The sequence below is a fragment of the Conger conger genome, chromosome 2 (genome assembly GCF_963514075.1).
Source record: "Conger conger chromosome 2, fConCon1.1, whole genome shotgun sequence".
In the NCBI taxonomy this organism is placed as follows: Eukaryota; Metazoa; Chordata; class Actinopteri; order Anguilliformes; family Congridae; genus Conger; species Conger conger.
In genome coordinates, this window is record NC_083761.1 from 32,748,071 (window position 1) to 32,770,687 (window position 22,617).

General features: G+C 41.3%; 1 protein-coding gene across 3 annotated transcripts in view; it reads right to left on the bottom strand.

Annotated features, from left to right (window-relative positions):
* srcap (Snf2-related CREBBP activator protein) overlaps positions 1–22,617 on the bottom strand; it is a 153,077-nt gene that overhangs the window by 47,670 nt on the left and 82,790 nt on the right. For all 3 annotated transcript variants that reach the window (XM_061231270.1, XM_061231271.1, XM_061231272.1), the window contains 8 exons: positions 19,456–19,648; positions 19,214–19,350; positions 11,577–11,763; positions 11,242–11,411; positions 4,329–4,480; positions 3,696–3,944; positions 3,239–3,403; positions 2,421–2,588 (listed from right to left, as the gene is read on the bottom strand). In XM_061231270.1, coding sequence (XP_061087254.1) covers positions 2,421–2,588; positions 3,239–3,403; positions 3,696–3,944; positions 4,329–4,480; positions 11,242–11,411; positions 11,577–11,763; positions 19,214–19,350; positions 19,456–19,648 — 1,421 coding nt within the window. The remainder of the gene's footprint in view (positions 1–2,420; positions 2,589–3,238; positions 3,404–3,695; positions 3,945–4,328; positions 4,481–11,241; positions 11,412–11,576; positions 11,764–19,213; positions 19,351–19,455; positions 19,649–22,617) is intronic.

Here is a 22,617-nt window from a genome sequence, read left to right on the forward strand (position 1 = left end):
AAGCTAGGGAGGATGGCAGATATTCGGCATCAGATCCATCTCTAGTCCCGGGGTCCCATCAGGCAAACCAGTGCGAGAAGAACTCAGCAACTGGAGGAAGGCCATCATCAAGATGACTGTTTATTTCATTATTTGTGTTTTGATTAGCTATTAATCAGTTATATTTGCCTTCTTCGCTCGTCTTATTTTCTTGTTTTTATTTGACCCGTCTTGGCAAGGTAAATGGGGTGCTCCAAGAAGGGTAGTTGGGGCTGGGCTATATAAGGCGCTTCGTTGGCACTGATAGGAAGGCCGAGAAAGATGAGCAAGTACGTATGGTACTATGTGCTTTTTGTACCATAAGACTATTGTCTGTGATTCTCTTCATTAGTTCAGGCTTTGCCGAGTTTATGGCAACCTCAGTGTTTGTTCTTTTTTTCATTTTGAATACTATAAATAGCCTGCACTACCATCACTTGAGTACAAATAAATTAACCTCAACAGGAACAGCTCATGATCTAAAGCATGATCATCTGTCAAACATGGTGGATGTAGTGTTATGGCTTTGGCACATATAGCTACCACTGGAGCCAGCTAACTGGCTCATGTTCATTGATGATGTCACTGCTGACAGCAGAAGCATGATGAATGCCAACATATGCAGAAACCTCTTGTCCGCTAGGTCCCAAGAGCAAATGCATCAAAACTGATTGATGCATTTGTTTTTTTCGGGCCAAAATCTGGAATGTTCTTCACTGGCCAAGTCAATCACCTGATGTCAAAACAACTGAGCATGCATTTCACTTGCTGAAATCCAGACTGAAGGCAAATGGATATCGAAACAAGCAGGAGCTGAAGAGGGCTGCAATACAGGCGGGCCGGAGCGTCAACAGGGAAGGTGATGTCTGGTGATGTCGTAGACTTCAGGCAGTCATTGATTGCAAAGGATTCGCAAGAAAATATTGAATAAGATGACCATTTAACCATTATTTTGTCCAATTAATTTTGGTCCCCTAAAATTGAGGACAGTAATTGCTACAATTGATTGGGTTCACCCAATATGAAAGTCAGCATACAACCAGTTTGTTTGCTGGAGTACAGAGCGAGAAACAGAAAGTGTAAAAAATCTTAGACTGCACTGTATTTTATTAAACTGAGAATATAGCGGTTCCTTATTTTCTTATTTTGTTGCCTTGAGGGAGCACTCCTGAGCAAATGCACACAGTGAAATGCAAGCAGTACTCCCTAAAGCCAATGAGAATATAGGACGGTTACAGGGCTTGAGAGAGTTCTTCGGAATAAAAAAACACTTTTGACAGTTTTAGGACTTACACTGCCACCTATGCCAAATACAGTTTGCTGCTGAAAATTACATTGTAACCAATTAATGTATCTAGAAGAGGTTACCTTCAATCAAAGCAGTACATATCGAATATAGGAACTGCTGCAAGACCTGAACATTTTGTGATGTTTAATCACAAAATCAAACTGCAACTGATTTCAGGCTGTTTACCACAGAAAGAAAGAGGAGGAGAGGGAAAAAAAAATAAAAAAATAAAAAAATAAAAATAAAAATAAAAAAACTGTGGCTTGCCAACAGCTTCTCAATCTCAAGCAAACTGTTAACAACTTAACTGGCACAGCAACAGGCTCAGCCGACAAAACAAAACCAATCTGATTTACAGGTTAACCACAGTTTTTTTTTTTAATTCATATTTTCTTAATAGCAGGAAGAAATGTAAAGCTTCCATTCAATTTCAACTTTTCCTTAGTGCGTTCATTACTTAAAATTATTTAGCACCAAACTATTCAGCTTACAAGAATTTTCAGTATACCGATTATGTAACAATTTTTTAAGTTTGGTACTTTTAATTAAAGATTGGCTAAGCTATTGCGGAATTAAGAACTTGCATGAGAACACTCAAAATGATGCGATAAACAAATTTAGCATCAAAGTAGCTACTTTTGTGTTACAAATATACAATTTATGTGCTACAAAGCCAACTGTTGAAAGTAACACAAAATGTGTTGCCCTTAACTAGATAAGGAAATGTGTTAAAAAGTGATGTGCACATCTATTTTAAGAAAGAAGGTGAGTTTGTTTCCTTCATACAGTATCAACTAAATAGTAAGAGTAAAGACTTTCAAACTTCAAACCCTTTCTGTGTTATTCTGTAGTTTACACGGATACTCAAAATAGTTTCCTAGCTTCTTTGAACATCAACCATTTTAATAATTTGACAGCCCCAACACCTGTGAAGCGTTTTAAGTGCCACAGACAAAAACAGTTTTTAAACAACGCCCATTGTTTGGCCAGTTTCCATTAAGTGGTTATTGCCTGAATAAAAACAACTCTACAATGTTTGAATATGGTAATCTTCCTCCGCACATTCAGTACAGTTGTGAATTAAAACTAAAATGCAGGAGAAACAGCATTGTACCTTGTGCAGTGTTGAGAGGCAGCGCTAGACCAGGAGGTCCAGATGGGGCTGGGGGAGGGTGAGTGTTGACTGTGCTGCCCCCTCCTTGACTGACCGTCTGAATCACAGCTACAGGCTGGTTGATCAGGTGGTGCTGCCCTCCACTGGACAGCAGATGAACGACATTCCCTACAGAGTTAAGGTATCACAGCTTAAGGCCTTCCAATGGTTGCAATGTAGATGGGCTGAATTATTTTGTTTGACAACAAACCAGACAACTGTTCACTGCTCACATTTGCACATTTACCAGGATCATTTGAAAATTCTGTAGAACCTTGGAGATATGAATGAAGCAGTAATAATGGTAGATCAGTCATTTGTGATCTGAGCCTTCTTTTGGAAACCAATTTCATGGCTAGGGAGGAGTTCACTGGGACAGAACACAGGTCAGATTAGGTACAATTCAATGTTACTTTGGTATGTTACTTCAGTCTGCTCCAGTCTGTTAGGATAAGTCTGCCAAATAAATAATGGAATGTAACATGTCCACTTGTCCAATTAAATACTATTTCAAGTATTTTCTTATAATCAATGTAAAGTGCTTTGTTTTTGTGTGAAAGTGATAATTCATACAAATAATGCATTGCTGCATATACTACTTCCAGTTTAATTAACAGGTTAATCACTTTGCACCAATTGTTTGTATCTCTGAGGTTTTACTGCACATTACTGGTCCTTATTTTAGTGATGAGGACTCAGAAATGCTTCAAACAGTGGTGTCAGCCACTTTTCTCAAAAAGAAAGAACAGAATAATGGTGAGTGAGAGCACTGTACTGACCCTGGACAGGGCGGGGCTGTGCCATTGCAACTTGATGGAGTTGGGCTCCAGAGAGAGTGAGTTTGTTGCCCTGCAGCTGAAAGGTCACTGGCTTACTGCCCTGGCAGGAAGACACAGGCCGGCCTGCCAGGGAAGCCAGCTGAGCGATGCTGACTACCTCCCCAGCTGAATGTGAGAGACAGGAACAACTTGTTATTAGTACAGCGCGAGTGCTTCAATTATATCCATTAAAATGTCATCAGGCATCCTGAGGCAAATAACTGTGTGGGGATATTGGAAATGTTTTAATGAAAGAAAAAGTAAGCTGCAGAATTTTATGTTTTACAGTCATGAAGAATGTGTACAGGCCTGATTTTCAAACACACACACGCTGTTGTTCTGCTACTATACTATACTACAACTGCTTATATTCACACTGCATTATTACTGCAACCCTGGTAATATGAAAGTTACTCACAAGGCAGACGGGCTTGCATGTCCGGGCTCAGTAGAACCCTCTGAGTCATGGTGCTGGAGGGTGGAGGACTGAAGTTTGGTGAAGGAGAGGCGCTAGAGCCAGCTGGGGGGCGCACAGACATAACAGGAACAAGAGGTCCTTGCCGCACAGGGGCACCTGACCCGGCACACATTGCAACTGATGCAGGAATGCCCAGAGGCACAGGGGGTGGTGGTGGTAGGGTGGTGGCAGCTACTGTGGACACAGTAACTGTGCAGTAGAGAAAGTACTTTAGTAGGTGTTTCACAGTGGGAAAATTCAATTAGTGTCAATACGTAAGATTCTGGTAGTTTGGTTGCCAGTGATATTTGCTCTAGTAGGCTCAAGTAAAAACAGCTGTTCTGGGTTTTACTCTGAACTCTCTCAGTAATCCAGGTTTGGGATGAACCCAAAGGGCAAGCCCAAAATTCAATTTTGATTACTGGTTGATATTTGGAATTTAAAACACATTTAAAACATTGAGTATTAGAAACAAAAATGGCCGAAAAATATGGACCTGTGAATGAATTTACCAATGTGAGGAACCAATGTGACCTCCATAAATGTTCAAATAAACTTTTGTACTCTCTACGTTTCACTGCTTGCAGACCTTACCCTGAGGGGCTGGTTGCACAGCTGTTGCTGAATGAACTGAATCTATGCCCACAGGAGGTTGTGGGGCAAAAGAAGTCCCAAGCTCAGGACCAGAGGGCCTGTTAACAAGCAACACTGTCCGTCCGTCTGTCTTGGGTAATGGCTGAAACATCCTGTCAAACACAAAAATGGGTTACAAATGCCAAAAAATTATACACCTAAACATACAGATGCACACACCCCTCACTAAGTGCAGGAAGATAGGGAAACGTGTTAAGAGTCTGAAAATAACCTTGGTCCTCCTCTGCACTATACCCGAGTCCTCTCCAAGACATGGAAAATAAAAGCAAATGATCAGTGCTCTTGCTTGATTGCTTGAGCATGGTGCACACTTCCGATTCTGACGTGAGCTAGAAGGTTTTTGGAGTGTGGAAAGTCTGGTGTTCTGGGGAGATTTACTTTAGTTAGTTAGCTAGAAAACTACTTGAGATGGGTTTAGCAAACTAGCTACCTCAGTAACAGATGCATTTTATAAATACATTCAAGAAAAGCTGCCTGCGAAGTGGTATGTACACAATCTGTGGTTGGCGGAGCTGAACCTGCCGCCTTCTAAGTGTGAGGGAGGGAATGAACATTGTAAGATGATAACAGCCCACCAGCTGAAAACGCATAAAGACTGGGAACACACCCCACTGAAGTGCAATTCTTCACCAACATGCCCATAAGAAACATTATCACTTCAGGCCATATTTCAATTTATTAACAAAGATGTTTCAAGAAGTGAAAGTAAAAGTTCTCTTTCTGCAGATGAGGATTTCCATTTCCATGTACAGTGGGTTCATGTATCACTTGGCGGTTTGCCTCTGCGGAAAAGATTTCGCTGGCTGGCAAAACATTTTTACGAGGTTCCGAAAGTAGGGGCAGTCGCATTACATTTCGGCATGTAACAGGCAGCAAAGTCATTTGTACCAATATTGCCCATGATCTAAAAATGGTTAAGGGTTTGCTTTTCACACAAATGTGAGGGTATAGGGCAGGGGTGCACAACAAGGGCCGATCCGTTTCAGGATTTTGTGCCTACTCCAATCTTAATTATTTAATTGACTCAATCATATCTTATCCGATAGGTGTATGAGTACTGGCTACAGCTGCAGACTGCAAATGTATCCTAATGATTTTACAGTGCTGTAGTACAGGCTTGAACCAGCGTAATTTATAGAGGTGTCAGTATATTAAACACAAGGCAATAGGTTGGAACAAAACCCAGTAGGAGACTGGACCTTGAGGACTGGTACAAACCCCAGTACCGCACCCCTGGTAAAGGGTATATCTTCCACCGCAGCACTTAACCTCCTTAGCGCTGGCATCTCGATATATCACTTTTAAAGATTGAAATCGATCCTATAGTGGTAATCAAGTGCTCTACTGACCAAGTTAAAGTCAATAATATATTGCTTGTAATGTTACATCCTGGTCTAGCTTTAGAAGAGAACATCAACAGCTACCGTCGGCTGTATTTGTTTACTGAACGTTAAGTTAACGTTCATAATAATCAGCTAATGTTTGCAGTAAGCTCTGGATAGATTTTTGTCATAGAAAGGAATTGTGAATGCATTTGGTGAACCTTAAAAACATGAAAATACTGTCCATGAGTGAGCATGTTTAACTTTATGGTTCATATTAGTGCTGGCCCGAATCAGTTTTCAGGCTTCAAATACTTGGTGTTTCTGAACAAGTATGCAAATACTCGTTCTGAATAAAACAACATTATTCATCCCAATGTTAAGCATACAATAGTGAAGTGTTTCTGCAGTTCCAAATGGATCCTGTAGGTGTCAAAATTGCATAAATAATATATTCAATATTAGGCTGGTCACAACCAAGTAGTCCAAGTTCAAATGTGCAAGGCAGAATGTTTGAATAGCTGAAACACCAGTCATTTTCTCAACTATATATTTTTTATTGAACAAACCAGTTTTAACCGAAAAGGAGGCATAGGCCAACTATGGCATCAAATAAAATGATAGCAAACAAAAAACAAGCCAAGATAATGTCTGACAAACCGTCAATCAAAACACAGGCCTAATGTCAGGTAACGATGATTAGCATATCTTAATCAGTCGGCTATTGCCAAAAGAAGAACATGAGCAGCTTTCCATACACTGGGAATAGTCCCGGTCGATAATGAACCACTCCAGCGGATTTATTGAGATCTATGCATTTTAATTCTAATAGGACCTCGTTCACAGTAAATTCCCTAAATGTAAACAATACCCTAAGTTTTGGAGAATTTGTGAAAGACCTAGAGCTGAGGTCAGATTTGTCTATATTTCCAGCCGCTAAAAAAAAGGCTAAATCTGAATGTTTAATCAGTGAGCAGCATTTATTTCTTAGTTTTTTTTAAAACCTGCCAGTCAGATTGCGTCTGGGTTTCCCTTGTTTTAACCAATGCTTCATCCTTGAGTTCAGTGGATAAAGCACTCAAAAACCAAGCATCGCTTCTATTTTTTACCCTTAGTCTCTTAACTGGAGCATGCTCATCCACAGCACAATTAAATACAGTAGTAAAGTGAGACAATGCTAGGTCAGGTTCTGGAAAACCAGCAAAGCTTAAATCACTCCAAAATATACTGCGCAGGAAGCCCTGCTCACAGAAATCTTTACAATTTCTTTTAGTAATAAAACATGGTGGCCTTTTTGAAGCTTTCATGTCTCTAATACATGCTACTGGGCAGTGATCACTAAAATCCAAAGGAAAGATGCCACTCAGAGCGTACTTGTGTGGTCTATTTGTCAAAATTAGATCAATCAAAGCCGACCCAGTTAAATCTTAAAAATTTGGTCGCGTAGGCTCCGGTATAAGTTGTGTCAAAATTAGGCAATCGCAGAACTCTTTAAAATAGTTTGAGGACGGTGATAGCCAATCTGTTAAAATCACCCACGACAACTAATTCAGTGTGGGCATGAGTGGACAGGATATTAGTGTAGTGTAATACTTGTACAACCCATGTCTATTTTAATAACAAGACACTCAAACTGCTCAAGAATAGAGGAGGATAATAAGAATAGCGTGTGGATTTAACAAACATCACTACCCCTGCTCCTCTCTTTTTCCTGTGACATCTAAAAACACAATAACCATACATTGTTATTTCCTTGTCCGACACAGAAATATTTAACCAAGATTCAGTAGCAAGAAATACATCAGGATTGCTCTGTGGCACCAAAGCCCGAATAAAATCTATTTTTGATTTTAAAAAACTCCTTACGTTCAGACACAGTATTCCCAATCCACATTTAAGTGTTTGAAAGGCAACTGGTGTTAACACTACAGATGAGACCGTTAAAATCATATCAGGTGGCTGAATATGGATTGGTATAAGATTAGTAACAGAGACACCCCAGTAGGTCAACATTTCTATTTCAATGTTTCACAGACCATTTGTTAGGGCAGGAGCTGCAGGATACTTTACTTGTAGCAAATAAAGAATCCTGCATGCCATAGCATAAAGAACCCTTGCACCCTTATGTTAAGGCTGTTCAGAAAGTTGAACAGTTGACAAAAATCCCTTTTTAGAAATTTGGACTGCTGGCGAAGTGTCATTTGTTCCAATATGTCAAATAATCTTCTCGGCATCCGGGTGGGATTTGATTATGTCCGATATTTTGTCCAACACTCTAGCACCAGGGAAGCAAAAGGTAAGAGTCCCTTTGCATCTAACGTTTCTAATAGAGTCACAAATAATTCAAGTTAACGGAGGAGCCAGCTGATTGTGACGGGTAACAGGGTTTTGCACTCCAGCTGCAGTCTGCTGGTGATCAGCCTGGTCAGACTGTGCAGCGAGACTCAGCCCAGGAGGGACCTCCGGAGTGACTGCTGACGGCCTCCTGCAGCATCCTATGCTGGTCGTTCCTTGTGGAAGAGCACTGGCCACTGGAGGCCGGGAGGAGCGCACGGACCGCCAGAAGCAGCTGGATCCCAGAGTGTGCTTAGGTCTTGGAGTTCTCCCAAAGGCTGTGAGAGCCTGTCCAGTGCTTGAAAAGCACTCGTCAGTCGAAGTTCCTTGGGGACTGGAGGGAAGGAGGGAAGTGCGTCTATCCTGTCAGCGGCCCAGTGGGACATTTGTCCAGGAAGCGGTGGTAGCTGGCGTGCTGCAGACCTTAGGTCTGGCCCCACCCGGGGCCATTCCCCGGAAAACAACTCCGACACAGGGAGCTTGGCCTTGGTGCAGTGCAGCGAGGCAGCATCGGCTCCTCAGGACACCAGAAGTGATTCTAAAAACAACTCATCTTCCTTGATTGAGTGTAGAACAGAAATCTTCCCCTCCAGGACTGAAATCCTCTCCTTTAGTTTGTTGCAATTTTCACAATGAGGAGTTCTGAATCAGCATTTTCAGTTCCACGGTAAGTCAGCTAAAACTATTGACTAATTGTCTAATCTAACCGACAGTAGCCCAGGATATAAAATAATGCAGATAAAAATCACTCAAATAACATACCGTAAATCACAAACGACCGGAGAATGCAGCAAGTCTTGACCCGCATGCTCAGTAGACATATCCTAAGCCCGAAACTCTGTATACTATTGCTTATTATCCAAGCAAAGACTATACATCTAGTTATAAAACAATGCCAGTTTGCTATCAGATTTGCAACTCAGATTTGTATTCTTCGCTTGGATAACAAGCAATAGTATATACAGTGGGGCAAAAAAGTATTTAGTCAGCCACCAATTGTGTAAGTTCTCCCACTTAAACAGATGAGAGAGGCCTGTAATTTTCATCATAGGTACACTTCAACTATGAGAGACAGAATGGGGGGAAAGAATCCAGGAAATCACATTGTAGGATTTTTAATGAATTAATTGGTAAATTCCTCGGTAAAATAAGTATTTGGTCACCTACAAACAAGCAAGATTTCTGGCTCTCACAGACCTGTAACTTCTTGAAGAGGCTCCTCTGTCCTCCACTCGTTACCTGTATTAAAGGCACCTGTTTGAACTCGTTATCAGTATAAAAGACACCTGTCCACAACCTCAAACAGTCACACTCCAAACTCCACTATGGCCAAGACCAAAGAGCTGTCAAAGGACACCAGAAACAAAATTGTAGACCTGCACCAGGCTGGGAAGCCTGAATCTGCAATAGGTAAGCAGCTTGGTGTGAAGAAATCAACTGTGGGAGCAATTATTAGAAAATGGAAGACATACAAGACCACTGATAATCTCCCTCGATCTGGGGCTCTACGCAAGATCTCACCCCATGGGGTCAAAATGATCACAAGAACGGTGAGCAAAAATCCCAGAACCACACGGGGGGACCTAGTGAAAGACCTGCAGAGAGCTGGGACCAAAGTAACAAAGGCTACCATCAGTAACACACTACGCCGCCAGGGACTCAAATCCTGCAGTGCCAGACGTGTCCCTCTGCTTAAGCCAGTACATGTCCAGGCCCGTCTGAAGTTTGCTAGAGAGCATTTGGATGATCCAGAAGAGGATTGGGAGAATGTCATATGGTCAGATGAAACCAAAATAGAACTTTTTGGTAAAAACTCAATTTGTCGTGTTTGGAGGAGAAAGAATGCTGAGTTGCATCCAAAAAACACCATACCTACTGTGAAGCATGCGGGTGGAAACATCATGCTTTGGGGCTGTTTTTCTGCAAAGGGACCAGGACGACTGATCCGTGTAAAGGAAAGAATGAATGGGGCTATGTATCGTGAGATTTTGAGTGAAAACCTCCTTCCATCAGCAAGGGCATTGAAGATGAAACGTGGTTGGGTCTTTCAGCATGACAATGATCCCAAACACACCGCCCGGGCAACGAAGGAGTGGCTTCGTAAGAAGCATTTCAAGGTCCTGGAGTGGCCTAGCCAGTCTCCAGATCTCAACCCCATAGAAAATCTTTGGAGGGAGTTGAAAGTCTGTGTTGCCCAGCGACAGCCCCAAAACATCACTGCTCTAGAGGAGATCTGCATGGAGGAATGGGCCAAAATACCAGCAACAGTGTGTGAAAACCTTGTGAAGACTTACAGAAAACGTTTGACCTCTGTCATTGCCAACAAAGGGTATATAACAAAGTATTGAGATGAACTTTTGTTATTGACCAAATACTTCTTTTCCACCATAATTTGCAAATAAATTCTTTAAAAATCAGACAATGTGATTTTCTGGATTTCTTTTTTCTCATTTTGTCTCTCATAGTTGAGGTATACCTATGATGAAAATGACAGGCCTCATCTTTTTAAGTGGGAGAACTTGCACAATTGGTGGCTGACTAAATACTTTTTTGCCCCACTGTAGAGTTTCAGTGATCGCTTGTCTGGATCACTGAGTGCATGCACAATCTTTAATTATTCACAAATGCGCACAATTTTTTGTACTGTTGGTTACTTCCGGAAACAGACTTCTCAGATCTTTCACAATAAGGAATGCTTCTTGTAATGCTGTCCCTCTACTGTTGGAAACTAAGTACGTCAAGACTGCTGTGGATTAGTGCCCGCATATCTCACCTGGGAACATACGCCACCTGCTCAATATCGGATTGGCTGAACTGCTAGAATGAGGGTACAGTGTGAAGAAAGCTGCTCTCAAACAAATGCTCAAAATTCAAAAAGTATAAGGACTAACCAAAAGTCGTTAACATTGTGAGAATCAGCAAGTAGTGTAGTATATGCAAGTAGTGTAAAGTAATGAGTAATTGCAGTTTATAAAACTTGTAAGAAAAGTTGTCACCACGGTTGAAACGGAACATTCCACCATTCATTCCTATGGGACTTTTTCCCTGGAAAACCTTCAATTTCAGAAATTAAAGTTAAAGTAGGCCGTCAAAAACAGTTCAGTTTAATACTTTGTGTAAACACCCTGGTAAAGATGACAGTAATCAGTATTTTTCCTATATAAATATAAGGATTTACAACTTGAAAGAATAAATACCTGTTGACCTTCATGCGAACGGGTTTGGGTCGTGGTGGAGGATCTGGGGAGTCCATGATCTCTTGCACCAGCCTGGGTGTTACCTTCCTGCGAGGCAGAAAGACATCTGCCTGATACCTGGACACATGCCCCTCCAGGTCCACCAGGTCAAACATGGACAGGTCACAGCACTAGGGGAGAGAAATACCTCAGTGCATATCATGACACTGTACAATGGGCACTGGGGCAGTATACACTATTCCACCCAGAACAAATTTGAGAAGGGTGACATGAAAAAAAGCACAATCAGATAATAAGATTACTGCCTACACTTGAACTTGAGCCACCATACTCACCTTGAAAGCCGATTTCTCCAGAGCTTGCAGCACAATGGAAGCAGTGCAGAAGAGTATGGGAGCAGTGATGAAGGGTGAGTGTATGGGCCGGGGGTCGAATAGGTTGGGGTGGTTGCACACTTTTCGCAACTGCATCAGGATGTTTATCACAGACATGAAGTGTCCACTTGCCAGAGTCTCCCGAGTACTGATAAAGACACACAGAGACACATACATAAGTAGGAAGCCATGCAGAAAAGGAGAAATGGGGCTGAGATGCCAAGATTATCTAGAACACCTGGTTAAGAGTGGCTGCTTTTCTTGTGTAGGCTAGGCAGCTTCTTCCAGGTGTTATCCAGTGCAGTTATTCAGCTTTGTGAACATGAATATAATTAAAAGATGATATTGTTCCCATTGGTGGATGAGTTTTTAAAGAGAAGAAAATAGGGACTGATGCAGATGCAAGTTAACATTAGCACATTATGCTATAGCAGCGCTTATTATACTTATACTTATTACGCTTATATCATAGCTCAGAGCTAGCGATCGTCAAATCATACCACACCTGGCTGGTGAATAGAACCTGATCTACTTCTTGATCTGAGCTATAGCTACGTTTTATCACCATGTTGTTCATGGTCAGGTGCATATGGTGCTCAAGATTTCTTTCTGTTAAGTCAGGGAGTTTTTTTTCTTGCCACTGTTGCTCTGAGGGGGTCTCAGGCCTGGGTTCTTTGTAAAGCTGCTTTGTGACAATCTTGTATTGTAAAAAGTGCTATATACAGTGCATCCGGAAAGTATTCACAGCGCTTCACTTTTTCCACATTTTGTTATGTTACAGTCTTATTCCAAAATGGAATAAATTCATTTTTTTCCTCGAAATTCTACACACAACACCCCAAAAAGTTTTTGAAATTTTTGCTAATTTATTAAAAATAAAAAACGAAGAAATCACAAGTACATAAGTATTCACAGCCTTTGCTCAATACTTTGATGATGCACCTCTGGCAGCAATTACATCCTCAAGTCTTTTTGAATATGATGCCACAAGCTTGGTACACCTATCTTTGGGCAGTTTCGCCCATTCCTCTTTGCAGCACCTCTCAAGCTCCATCAGGTTGGATGGGGAGTGTCGGTGCATAGCCATTTTCAGATCTCTCCAGAGATGTTCAATCAGATTCAAGACGGGGCTCTGGCTGGGCCACTCAAGGATATTCACAAAGTTGTCCTGAAGCCACTCCTTTGATATCTTGGCTGTGTGCTTAGGGTCGTTGTCCTGCTGAAAGATGAACCGTCACCCCAGTCTGAGGTCAAGAGCGCTCTGGAGCAGGTTTTCATCCAGCATTCATCTTTGCCTCAATCCTGACTAGTCTCCCAGTTCCTGCCACTGAAAAACATCCCCACAGCATGATGCTGCCACCACCATGCTTCACTTGGCCAGGTGATGAGCGGTGCCTGGTTTCCTGTACCCTTCCCCAGATTTGTGCCTCGAGACAATCCTGTGTCAGAGGTCTACAGACAATTCCTTTGACTTCATGCTTGGTTTGTGCTCCGACATGCACTGTCAACTGTGGGACCTTATATAGACAGGTGTGTGCCTTTCCAAATCATGTCCAATCAACTGAATTTACCACAGGAGGACTCCAATTAAGCTGTAGAAACATCTCAAGGTTGATCAGTGGAAACAGGATGCACCTGAGCTCAATTTTGAGCTTCATGGCAAAGGCTGTGAATACTTATGTACATGCAATTTCTTCGTTTTTTTTTTTTTTAAATAAATTTGCAAAAGTTAAAAAAAAAAAATTTTATTTCATGTTGTCATTATGGGGTGTTGTGTGTAGAATTTTGAGGAAAAAAATGAATTTATTCCATTTTGGAATAAAGCTGCAAAATATGCAAACCCAATACTTTTGCTGAAAAAAAATCTTATCTAACTGACTTTGACTGTGGAATGACTGTTGGGGGCAGACAGGGTGGTTTGAGTATCTCAGAAACTGCTGATCTGCTGATTTTCACGCACACTAGCCTCTAGAGTTTGCAAAGAATGGCGCAAAAAAGACAGAAACACCTTGTTAATGAGAGAGATCAGAGGAGAAAGCTTTGATCAGTCTGGCCAAAGCTGAGAGGAAAAAATGACAGTAATGCAAATAATCACACATTACAACAGGGGTATGCAGAACAGCATCTCTGAACACAATGCACCATAACTCGAAGTGGATAGGCTACAGCAGAAGTAAAAAAAATACCGTAAATCCTCAAATTGTGTCTGGGGTCTTTTATTTACTTAGGCTGCACAAGCACAGGCCTTTATTTGGGGCAGGCTTGTATTCGAGGCAGGCCTTTATTTCTTATTAGGCTTAGAATTTTATTCTTAGAAATAAAGTAAAAGGCTACACTTAAAGTGGGCCAACACTGTTCAACACTTCCTGTAACCGTTCAGAAATCAATTAGTGTAGGCTAATCAGGAAACACTGTTTGGTAAGTCATAGTGGCGGTCTTAACAGACTTAGTTTATTGCAAATATTCTCAAACACAATAAATCACATGCAAGTCCAGAATCCATAAAATAACTTGCCAGACACGCCTTCATGAACAATAACAAATTAGCGTAGATAACAGCAAGTTAAGGATCTTTTTTTCCTAAAGTGCGTTTTATTGTGAGACATGCGTTTCGTTTGGAGCAGCATACCGGTAGGCTATCAAAAGATTTTCGCTTTGGTTTGGGATTTCATTTACTTTTGGACTGTTTGATTCTATTGCTAAATGTTGGGACTGATGGGCACTGAAATCTGGGGGGTATTTGATGGTTCACTGTTAAGTTTTATGTAGTTGAAAGACTGTCGGGATTTCCACCTGTCTGTTTATTGCGAGCCAAGGCAGCCGCTTTCATTCATTCATTGAACGTGCGCTGTGCTGTAAATACATGGAAACCTTATTGCGTAGCCAAGTAGCCTAAATTGAGTTAATTTTTAATTTTGCCTGATTTACTTTTTATTAAATTCGTAGGCTGGAATGCCTCGCGGCAACAATTGTGTTTAAACGTATACTGCTTCAGCCTTTGGCAAGCTACTTAGAAGGGGGCGGCAAGCGACTGGTAGCTTGAGAGCAACGTGTTGGAGACCCATGGTGTAGGACAACGACTTTTCATTGGCAACAGTATTAAACCAACCAACAATATAAAATATTAAGAGCTCTTTTATTTCATTGAGTTAAATCGAAACAATGTCTTCTAGTGCTCATGGACTGATAGCCCTACTGGTAGGCAATATTACCCCGGCTTGTATTTGGGGGCCGGCCTTTATTTGTCCGAATCGGTCACGCCCCCGGCAATTATCCGAGGCCCGGCTTGAAATAGAATCCCAGACACAATTTGAGGATTTACTGTAAGTCTAATAAATACCTAATTACTCACTAAGTGTATATTATAAATGAATATAACCAGAAAGTCTAATAGTCCTTAAAAGGCCAGCGGTGCAAACTATGGGTCACAAGTTATAGGGGAGGGATAAGGGAAGTGGTTATCCTCGTGTGACACATACAAGGAGAACATTCTCAACATTCTCCAAAACGAAAGAATTGAGATCTTTGATACTTTCATTGTGTTTCTTCAATGCCCTCTTGTGCAAACCGCATATAAAAACCTAGAAAGTGCGACCAACCACCATGTTATTCCTTTGATTTTGTCAATTTTTTTGTATATGATCCATATGTCGTCTTGTTGGGCCATGATGGAGGTAAATCTTTTTCGGTATAGCTGAGATTATCACCTCCTTTCGGCTGGGTGGCATTTGCGCCTTTTTCTAAAGCTCACTTCAGGGTGAGTGGTATAACAGGAGTTAACAAATTTTTTAATTTTTAATTCTTTATACCACTGTGCCATATAACCATCTGATCTTACTGGCTTTCATCTAAGCCTACTAACTGCAGTTTTTAGTTTTGTAAAACACTTCAAAACCTTCTTTAGTTTATTAATAATCGCTTTTGTTCTCACATCCCCAATTCTATTAATTGTAATTTCTGAAACTTCTTATATTATTCGTTTCCACAACAGTATTCTCTGATTGCGATCCACTGTCATTTCCAAAATGAGTCTGTTGTGCATTGGCAAAAACAGTTCTTGGGATTTTGCATCAAAAAAATGCCTACATCTAAATAGAGGACTTCCTTCGGAGGAGTTCCAAGCAATCTTTCACCTGAATGAATATTTCTGAGGAAGACCACGGGAAACACTGCTGACAACACAAAGGACATTTTTAGTGACGCGACCCCATTTTATATCAGTGAGCATGTAAATACATTCTCAAAATATCTTATTATTCAGTATGCGTATAAGTAAGGAGCTAGCCTGCTTTTGAATAATAGCATGTGAAATTATGGAATGCGTTTGACTTGTTGGGGGTTGGGTATTTGACAAAAACTTAAATCAATGCACCTCAATCAATATATTGCGTACAAGATGGTATTATTGTACGTATTTTTTATGATCTTCCCAATCAGTTGCCATCGATAGCGGAGACTGAGCTTGGGACAGAGAGGCAGGACAGAGCAACAGGCAATACTTACTCATTTTTTTCCTTTTCCTTTTTTCAATTAGAGCTAGTGTTAGATACACCGCCCACACCCCGTCCCTCGGCGGCCGGCAGGAGAGTGACACGCCTTCTTCAAGCCGTCTCGTCTCACAAGTCATGACCGTGATTCCGAGGCGCTCGAGGTGCTTGTTTTTGTGCGGCGATCTACTAAGCCTGCCAAGTCCTTCCCTCTGGAGCAGCGAGCCAATTATTGCTGCTCCACGTGAGCCGGCCAAACTTGGCTTTTGGCAGGACCGAGAATCGAACCCCGGTCCCCGGTGCAGGGATTACTTTGAGAGGATTGTCAAGTAAAGCAGATTCAAGAACTTGGGGGAGCTTCACAAGGAGTGGACTGAGGCTGGAGTGCACCAAGAGCCACCATGCACAGACGTGTCCATGAAATGGGCACACATTCCTAGTGTCAAGCCACTCCTGAACCAGACAACGTCAGAAGCGTTTTACCTGGGCTAAGGAGAAAAAGAACTGGACCGTTGCTCAGTGGTCCAAAGTCCTCTTTTCAGATTAAAAGTATATTTTGCATTTCATTTGGAAATCAAGGTCCCAGAGTCTGGAGGAAGAGTGGGGAGGCGCAGACAGTTGCTTGTAGTCCAGTGTGAACTTTCCACAGTCAGTGACGATTTGGGGTGCCATGTCATCTGCTGGTGTTGGTTCACTGTCTTTTATCAAGTCCAGAGTCAACGCAGCTGTCTACCAGGAGATTTTAGAGCACCTCAGCATCTCCATAAAGCTAGTCAGCAGACGGAAGCATGATTTCCTTTTCCAGCAGGACTTGGCACCAGCCCATGGTGCCAAAACTACTAGTAACTGGTTTGCTGACCTTGGTATTACTGAGCTTGATTGGCCTGCCAAACTTGCCTGACCTGAACCTATGGGGTATTGTCAAGAGGAAGATGAGACACCAGACCCAACAATACAGACGAGCTGAAGGCCGCTATCAAAGCAACCTGGGCTTCCATAACACCTCAGCAGTGCCACAGGCTGATTGCCTCCATGCCATGCCACATTGATGCAGTAATTCGAGCAAAAGGAGCCCCGACCAAGTAGAGTGCATAAATGAACATACTTTTCAGAAGGTCGACATTTTTGTATTATAAATCCTTATTTTGATTGTTCTTTTGTAATATTTTGAGATACTGGATTTTAGATTTTCATGAGCTATAAGAAAGTAAAAAAAGGCTATTTCACTTTGTGTGTAATCTGGAATACAGGTATACCTCGAATTACGAAGGGGTTACGTTCCTGAGAAACTGTTCATAAACCGAACAGCATTTATCATTGATTTAATAGGGATACGTTCCTAGCAGTAACAATAAAGGAAAAAAAACAACAACAAATCTTTAGGCCCATTTTAAGTCATTTGTAAACCATCTGAACATCTGTGCGGTTAATAAATTAAAATAATGCCTGAAACTGCAATGGCAACTCCATTTAAAAAACACTGTTTGTAACCAAAACATGGCCGCCAACGTTGTGCCTATGGCCAGCAATGGGCATGGATGTAGGCTAATGTGATGCTCCTCTCAGCCACCTGTCACTATAAAGAAATGAAATGATCATTGCAATCGCAAGGACTGAAAAGTAGAAATTTAAACATCTGCCTCACAAACTAGCAGATTTAATGTTTGGTTTGTAAATAAAGTCTACCTCTCTTCCATGCTTAAATGTAATCTCCATTTCCATATCCATTTTCGCTTTTTGGCTGGAGTAACAGTTAAATTAAGCAAATCCCGGAGCTTCGCCTTCCATTTGAGTTTAAACAGGTAAATGTGCTATGGTAGAGTGAAACCATTTAATTCCAGTAAAAATGTTTCAAGCACTAGAGGGCAGCATTGAGTTGGGTCAGTTGCAATATCTGCTAACTTTACCAAGCAAAAATGTTTTTCTCCATGTAAAATTTCGTTAGTGAACATTCCATTCGTTAAATTAAAAAAATGTCCCCAAAATGTTGTGTTTGTTAATGAGAAAATTTGTAAATAGAACGGGCATAAAATGTATACCTTTGTGGTGACAAATGTGGGCGGCCTGTAGCGTAGTGGTTAAGGTAAATGACTGGGACACATAAGGTTGGTTGTTCTAATCCTGGTGTAGCCACAATAAGATCCGCGTAGCCGTTGGGCCCTTGAGCAAGGCATTTAACCCTGCATTGCTCCAGGGGAGGATTGTCTCCTGCTTAGTCTAATCAACTGTACGTCGCTCTGGATAAGAGCGTCTGCCAAATGCCAATAATGTAATGCAATTAATGTGGACCTTTTAAAAAGGGAATTTTCATTTTCAATATCTGATGGATATGATAGGCTACTGGTTTAACTGATTTTTCTTTTATGGCACAATTCAACTTGATTTTAAAAATAGTTCAACTACACGATCGTGAAAAATGTAGGTAAGGCAATTCTGGCCAACATTAGCTATATAGAACACAACACTTTGGACGTTTTATAGTGATTGCACCATAATTTATGCATATAAATTATATACATTTATAACATATGCTCTTTTGCAGCAATGCCCTGTTGCACCTCCCCAAGTAGCCTAAAATGCATGTCTTTGGATAGTGGGAGGAAACCGGAGTACCCAGAGGAACCCCAAACAGACACAGGGAGAACATGCAAACTCCACACAGAAAGGCCCAGGCCAGGATTTGAACCCAGGACCATCTTGCTGTGAGGCAACCAAGCTATCTACCGAGTTGGCAGCTAGAATACCCCGAGTACAACAATACAATATCTAATATTGTATAAACAAAACCTTGCAATTATGCATTTTACAATCGCATTATATTGGTTTTTAACTGTACGTGCATATATAGGATCCTTTAGCAAGGAAATGACATCATAAGCAGATGGCATCCTTTAGTCCATTTCTTATCTGAGAATTCTATAAAGAAATTCTATAAAGCTTTTTTTGGAGTATGTAAAATCATAAAAATGTGAGGTTGTAAAATAAAACTGCTTAACAACAATTCTCAATCGTTTAAAAACATGAAGAAAAATAATTGGGGGGAAAAAGCTGTTGGCTAACTAATACATTGCTTTTGCAAAGGCAGACATAAATCGAGTCCTGGTCACTCACGAGGCTTGTGCCATGAAGTCATCGTAAAGGAAGCGTTGTCTTTTGGAGAGGCGGCAGCGCACCACATGCTCATACTTCTTGGGCATCTGCTTCTCAACATCAGCCTTTATTCTTCGCAGGAGAAAAGGTCGTAGGACCTGAAGGGGGACAAATGCATAATACATTTATGTAACAACTTTAGCCCTTGAGTACCAGGGCTGGGACACAATGTGGACCCAGCAATGTGCAAAGTGCCCTACTACCTTGTGGAGCCTCTTGACCAGGCCCTCATTGTACTCCTGGCTGCCCTCGATCATGCCAGTGAGGGGATTTGAGAACCACTCCTTGAATTCACGGTGCGACTGGAAGACGTGTGGCATGAGAAAGTGCATGAGGGACCACAGTTCCATCAGACTGTTCTGCAGGGGTGTACCAGTCAGCAGCAGACGCCTCTGACTGAAGGGAAGAGGAGATGGGCAAGGTTACAGCAATATGTAATGAGTGGGTACTACAGTGGTGTGAAAAAGTGTTTGCCCCCTTCCTGATAGAGATAGATATATATATATATATATATATATTATTTTTTATTTTATTTTTTTGCATGTTTGTCACACTTAAACAACACAAGTAAACACAAAATGCAGTTTTTAAATGAAGGTCTTTATTATTAAGGGAGAAAAAATCCAAACCTACATGGCCCTGTGTGAAAAAGTGATTGCCCCCTAAACCTAATAACTGGTTGGGCCACCCTTAGCAGCAGCAACAACTGCAATCAAGCGTTTGCGATAACTTGCAATGAGTCTCTTACAGCACTGTGGAGGAATTTTGGCCCACTCATCTTTGAATTACAACAATTCTGCAGCCACACTGGAGGGTTTTCGAGCATGAACCGCCTTTTTAAGGTCATGCCACAGCATCTCAATAGGATTCAGGTCAGGACTTTGACTAGGCCACTCCAAAGTCTTCATTTTGTTTTTCTTCAGCCATTCAGAGGTGGACTTGCTGGTGTGTTTTGGATCATTGTCCTGCTGCAGAACCCAAGTTCGTTTCAGCTTGAGGTCACGAACAGATGGCCGGACATTCTCCTTCAGGATTTTTTGGTAGACAGCATGGTTCCATTTATCACAGCAAGTCTTCCAGGTCCTGAAGCAGCAAAACAGCCCCAGACCATCACACTACCACCACCATATTTTACTGTTGGTATGATGTTTTTTCTGAAATTTACGCCAGATGTAATGGGACACACACCTTCCAAAAAGTTCAACTTTTGTCTCGTCAGACCACAGAGTATTTTCCCAAAAGTCTTGGGGATCATCAAGATGTTTTCTGGCAAAATTGACAAGCCTTAATGTTCTTTTTGCTCAGCAGTGGTTTTCGTCTTGGAACTCTGCCATGCAGGCCATTTCTGCCCAGTCTCTTTCTTGTGGTGGAGTCATGAACACTGACCTTAACTGAGGCAAGTGAGGCCTGCAGTTCTTTGGATGTTGTTGTGGGGCTTTTGTGACCTCTTGGATGAGTCGTCGCTGCGCTCTTGGGGTAATTTTGGTCGGCTGGCCACTCCTGGGAAGGTTCACCACTGTTTCGCCATTTGTGGATAATGGCTCTCACTGTGGTTCGCTGGAGTCCCAAAGCTTTAGAAATGGCTTTATAACCTTTTCCAGACTGATAGATCTCAATTACTTTTTTTCTCATTTGTCCCTGAATTTCTTTAGATCTCAGCATGATGTCTAGCTTTTGAGGATCATTTGGTCTACTTCACTTTGTCAGGCCGGTCCTATTTAAGTGATTTCTTGATTGAGAACAGGTATGGCAGTAATCAGGCCTGGGTGTGGCTAGAGAAATTGAACTCAGGTTTGATAAACCACAGTTAAGTTATGTTTTAACAGGGGGGGGAATCACTTTTTCACACAGGGCCATGTAAGTTTGGATTTTTTTTCTCCCTTAATAAAAACCTTCATTTAAAAACTGCATTTTGTGTTTACTTGTGTGGTCTGACTAATATTTAAATTTGTTTGATGATCTGAAACATTTAAGTGTGACAAACATGAAAAAAAAATAAGAGACATATACACCACTGTATATTCAACAAGTTACAAGGGGACAACTTGACCTTGCAAGGGAGGAAAAATAGGTGTCTGACCTCTTCTCCTCAGGAACAATTTACACCATGTGACCAAAAATAGCCTACATATTATTAGGGGAACAAAGGACGCTACTCTTTCCAGCTAGTTACATTTGGATTTTGTATCACAGGAGCAGGAGCAAGAACTGGAAATATTTGAGACAAGCATAAAAAGGAGGGGAGAGAGAGGAGAAGGAGAAAAGTGGAACAGAGCAAGGGACCGAGAAAACTTGGGCATCCTGTCTTTCCTGGATCCCCACATTCAAGACCAGCCTTCCCCTCAACTAACTTTCAGGGACAGGTTCAGGTTGAGACAGAGATGGTTGAGTTCCTGTTGAACTCAATGATGGAGGTAATTTAGGATTAGAAAATGTATCCAGCTCTGCCTCAAAAAAAGCCAACACTAGTGCAATTATTCTCCTCTTGTGATTCGACATGTCATATAGGCAAAATGCAAGGTTTAAATATAGCTAACATTGTTTCCCTAACGCTAGCAGATATAGCCACAATGCTACTACTGAGAATTGTTTAGTTTTTACACTGTTTACGAAGATTATATAGTATCGTTTTGATTCTAAAGTTTATGGATGGTTTCAGAACTACGTATCTTGGGGGCATCAGTGTAAAAATGGAGTCTCTTGAGTTTTTGCAGATCAGAGAGTTCCATAACAGTCCATACTGGGTCCAGTTCGGTCTACCATTTAGATTAACAATCTCATCCTTAACTCGATTTCATGCCCACTTCTATGTGGACGATACTACTGCACACTGTTTGGCTGACTTATTTCAATCGGCTGTTATGAATATGCAAACGAGATTATGAATATGCACTTATAGATCACAAAACAAAGTTAAATCATTTCTAGACCCAGAGATTGCCACAGTTAATGGAAACAGTATTGTTATCTGGCTAGATTAATTGCTTTCACTTAAATATCTAGACAATCTTGTGGAAAAAAACTATGGCAAAAGATTGGCTTTGTGGACTGAAATAGTTCGTTTGCCTTTGTTTTGCATAAGAAGGATTGCTGAAGCAGTATTTCTCTCTGTTTTAGATGATGGCAATCATCCATCCTTAAACCTCAATTCAGTCTATCATTCTCAGTTTTATTACTGGAAACACTTATGGTACCCATCATTGTTTCCTGTATAAGAAAGTTGGCTCTCACTATTGGTGTTTTAAGCCCAGAGTTTTCCTTTAAACCAGTCATCACAAATGACGCTTCCTAGTTTGGAGCCATTGGCTTTATATATACAGTGCCGTGAAAAAGAATGTGCACCAGTAAGAACATCACAACAGTCA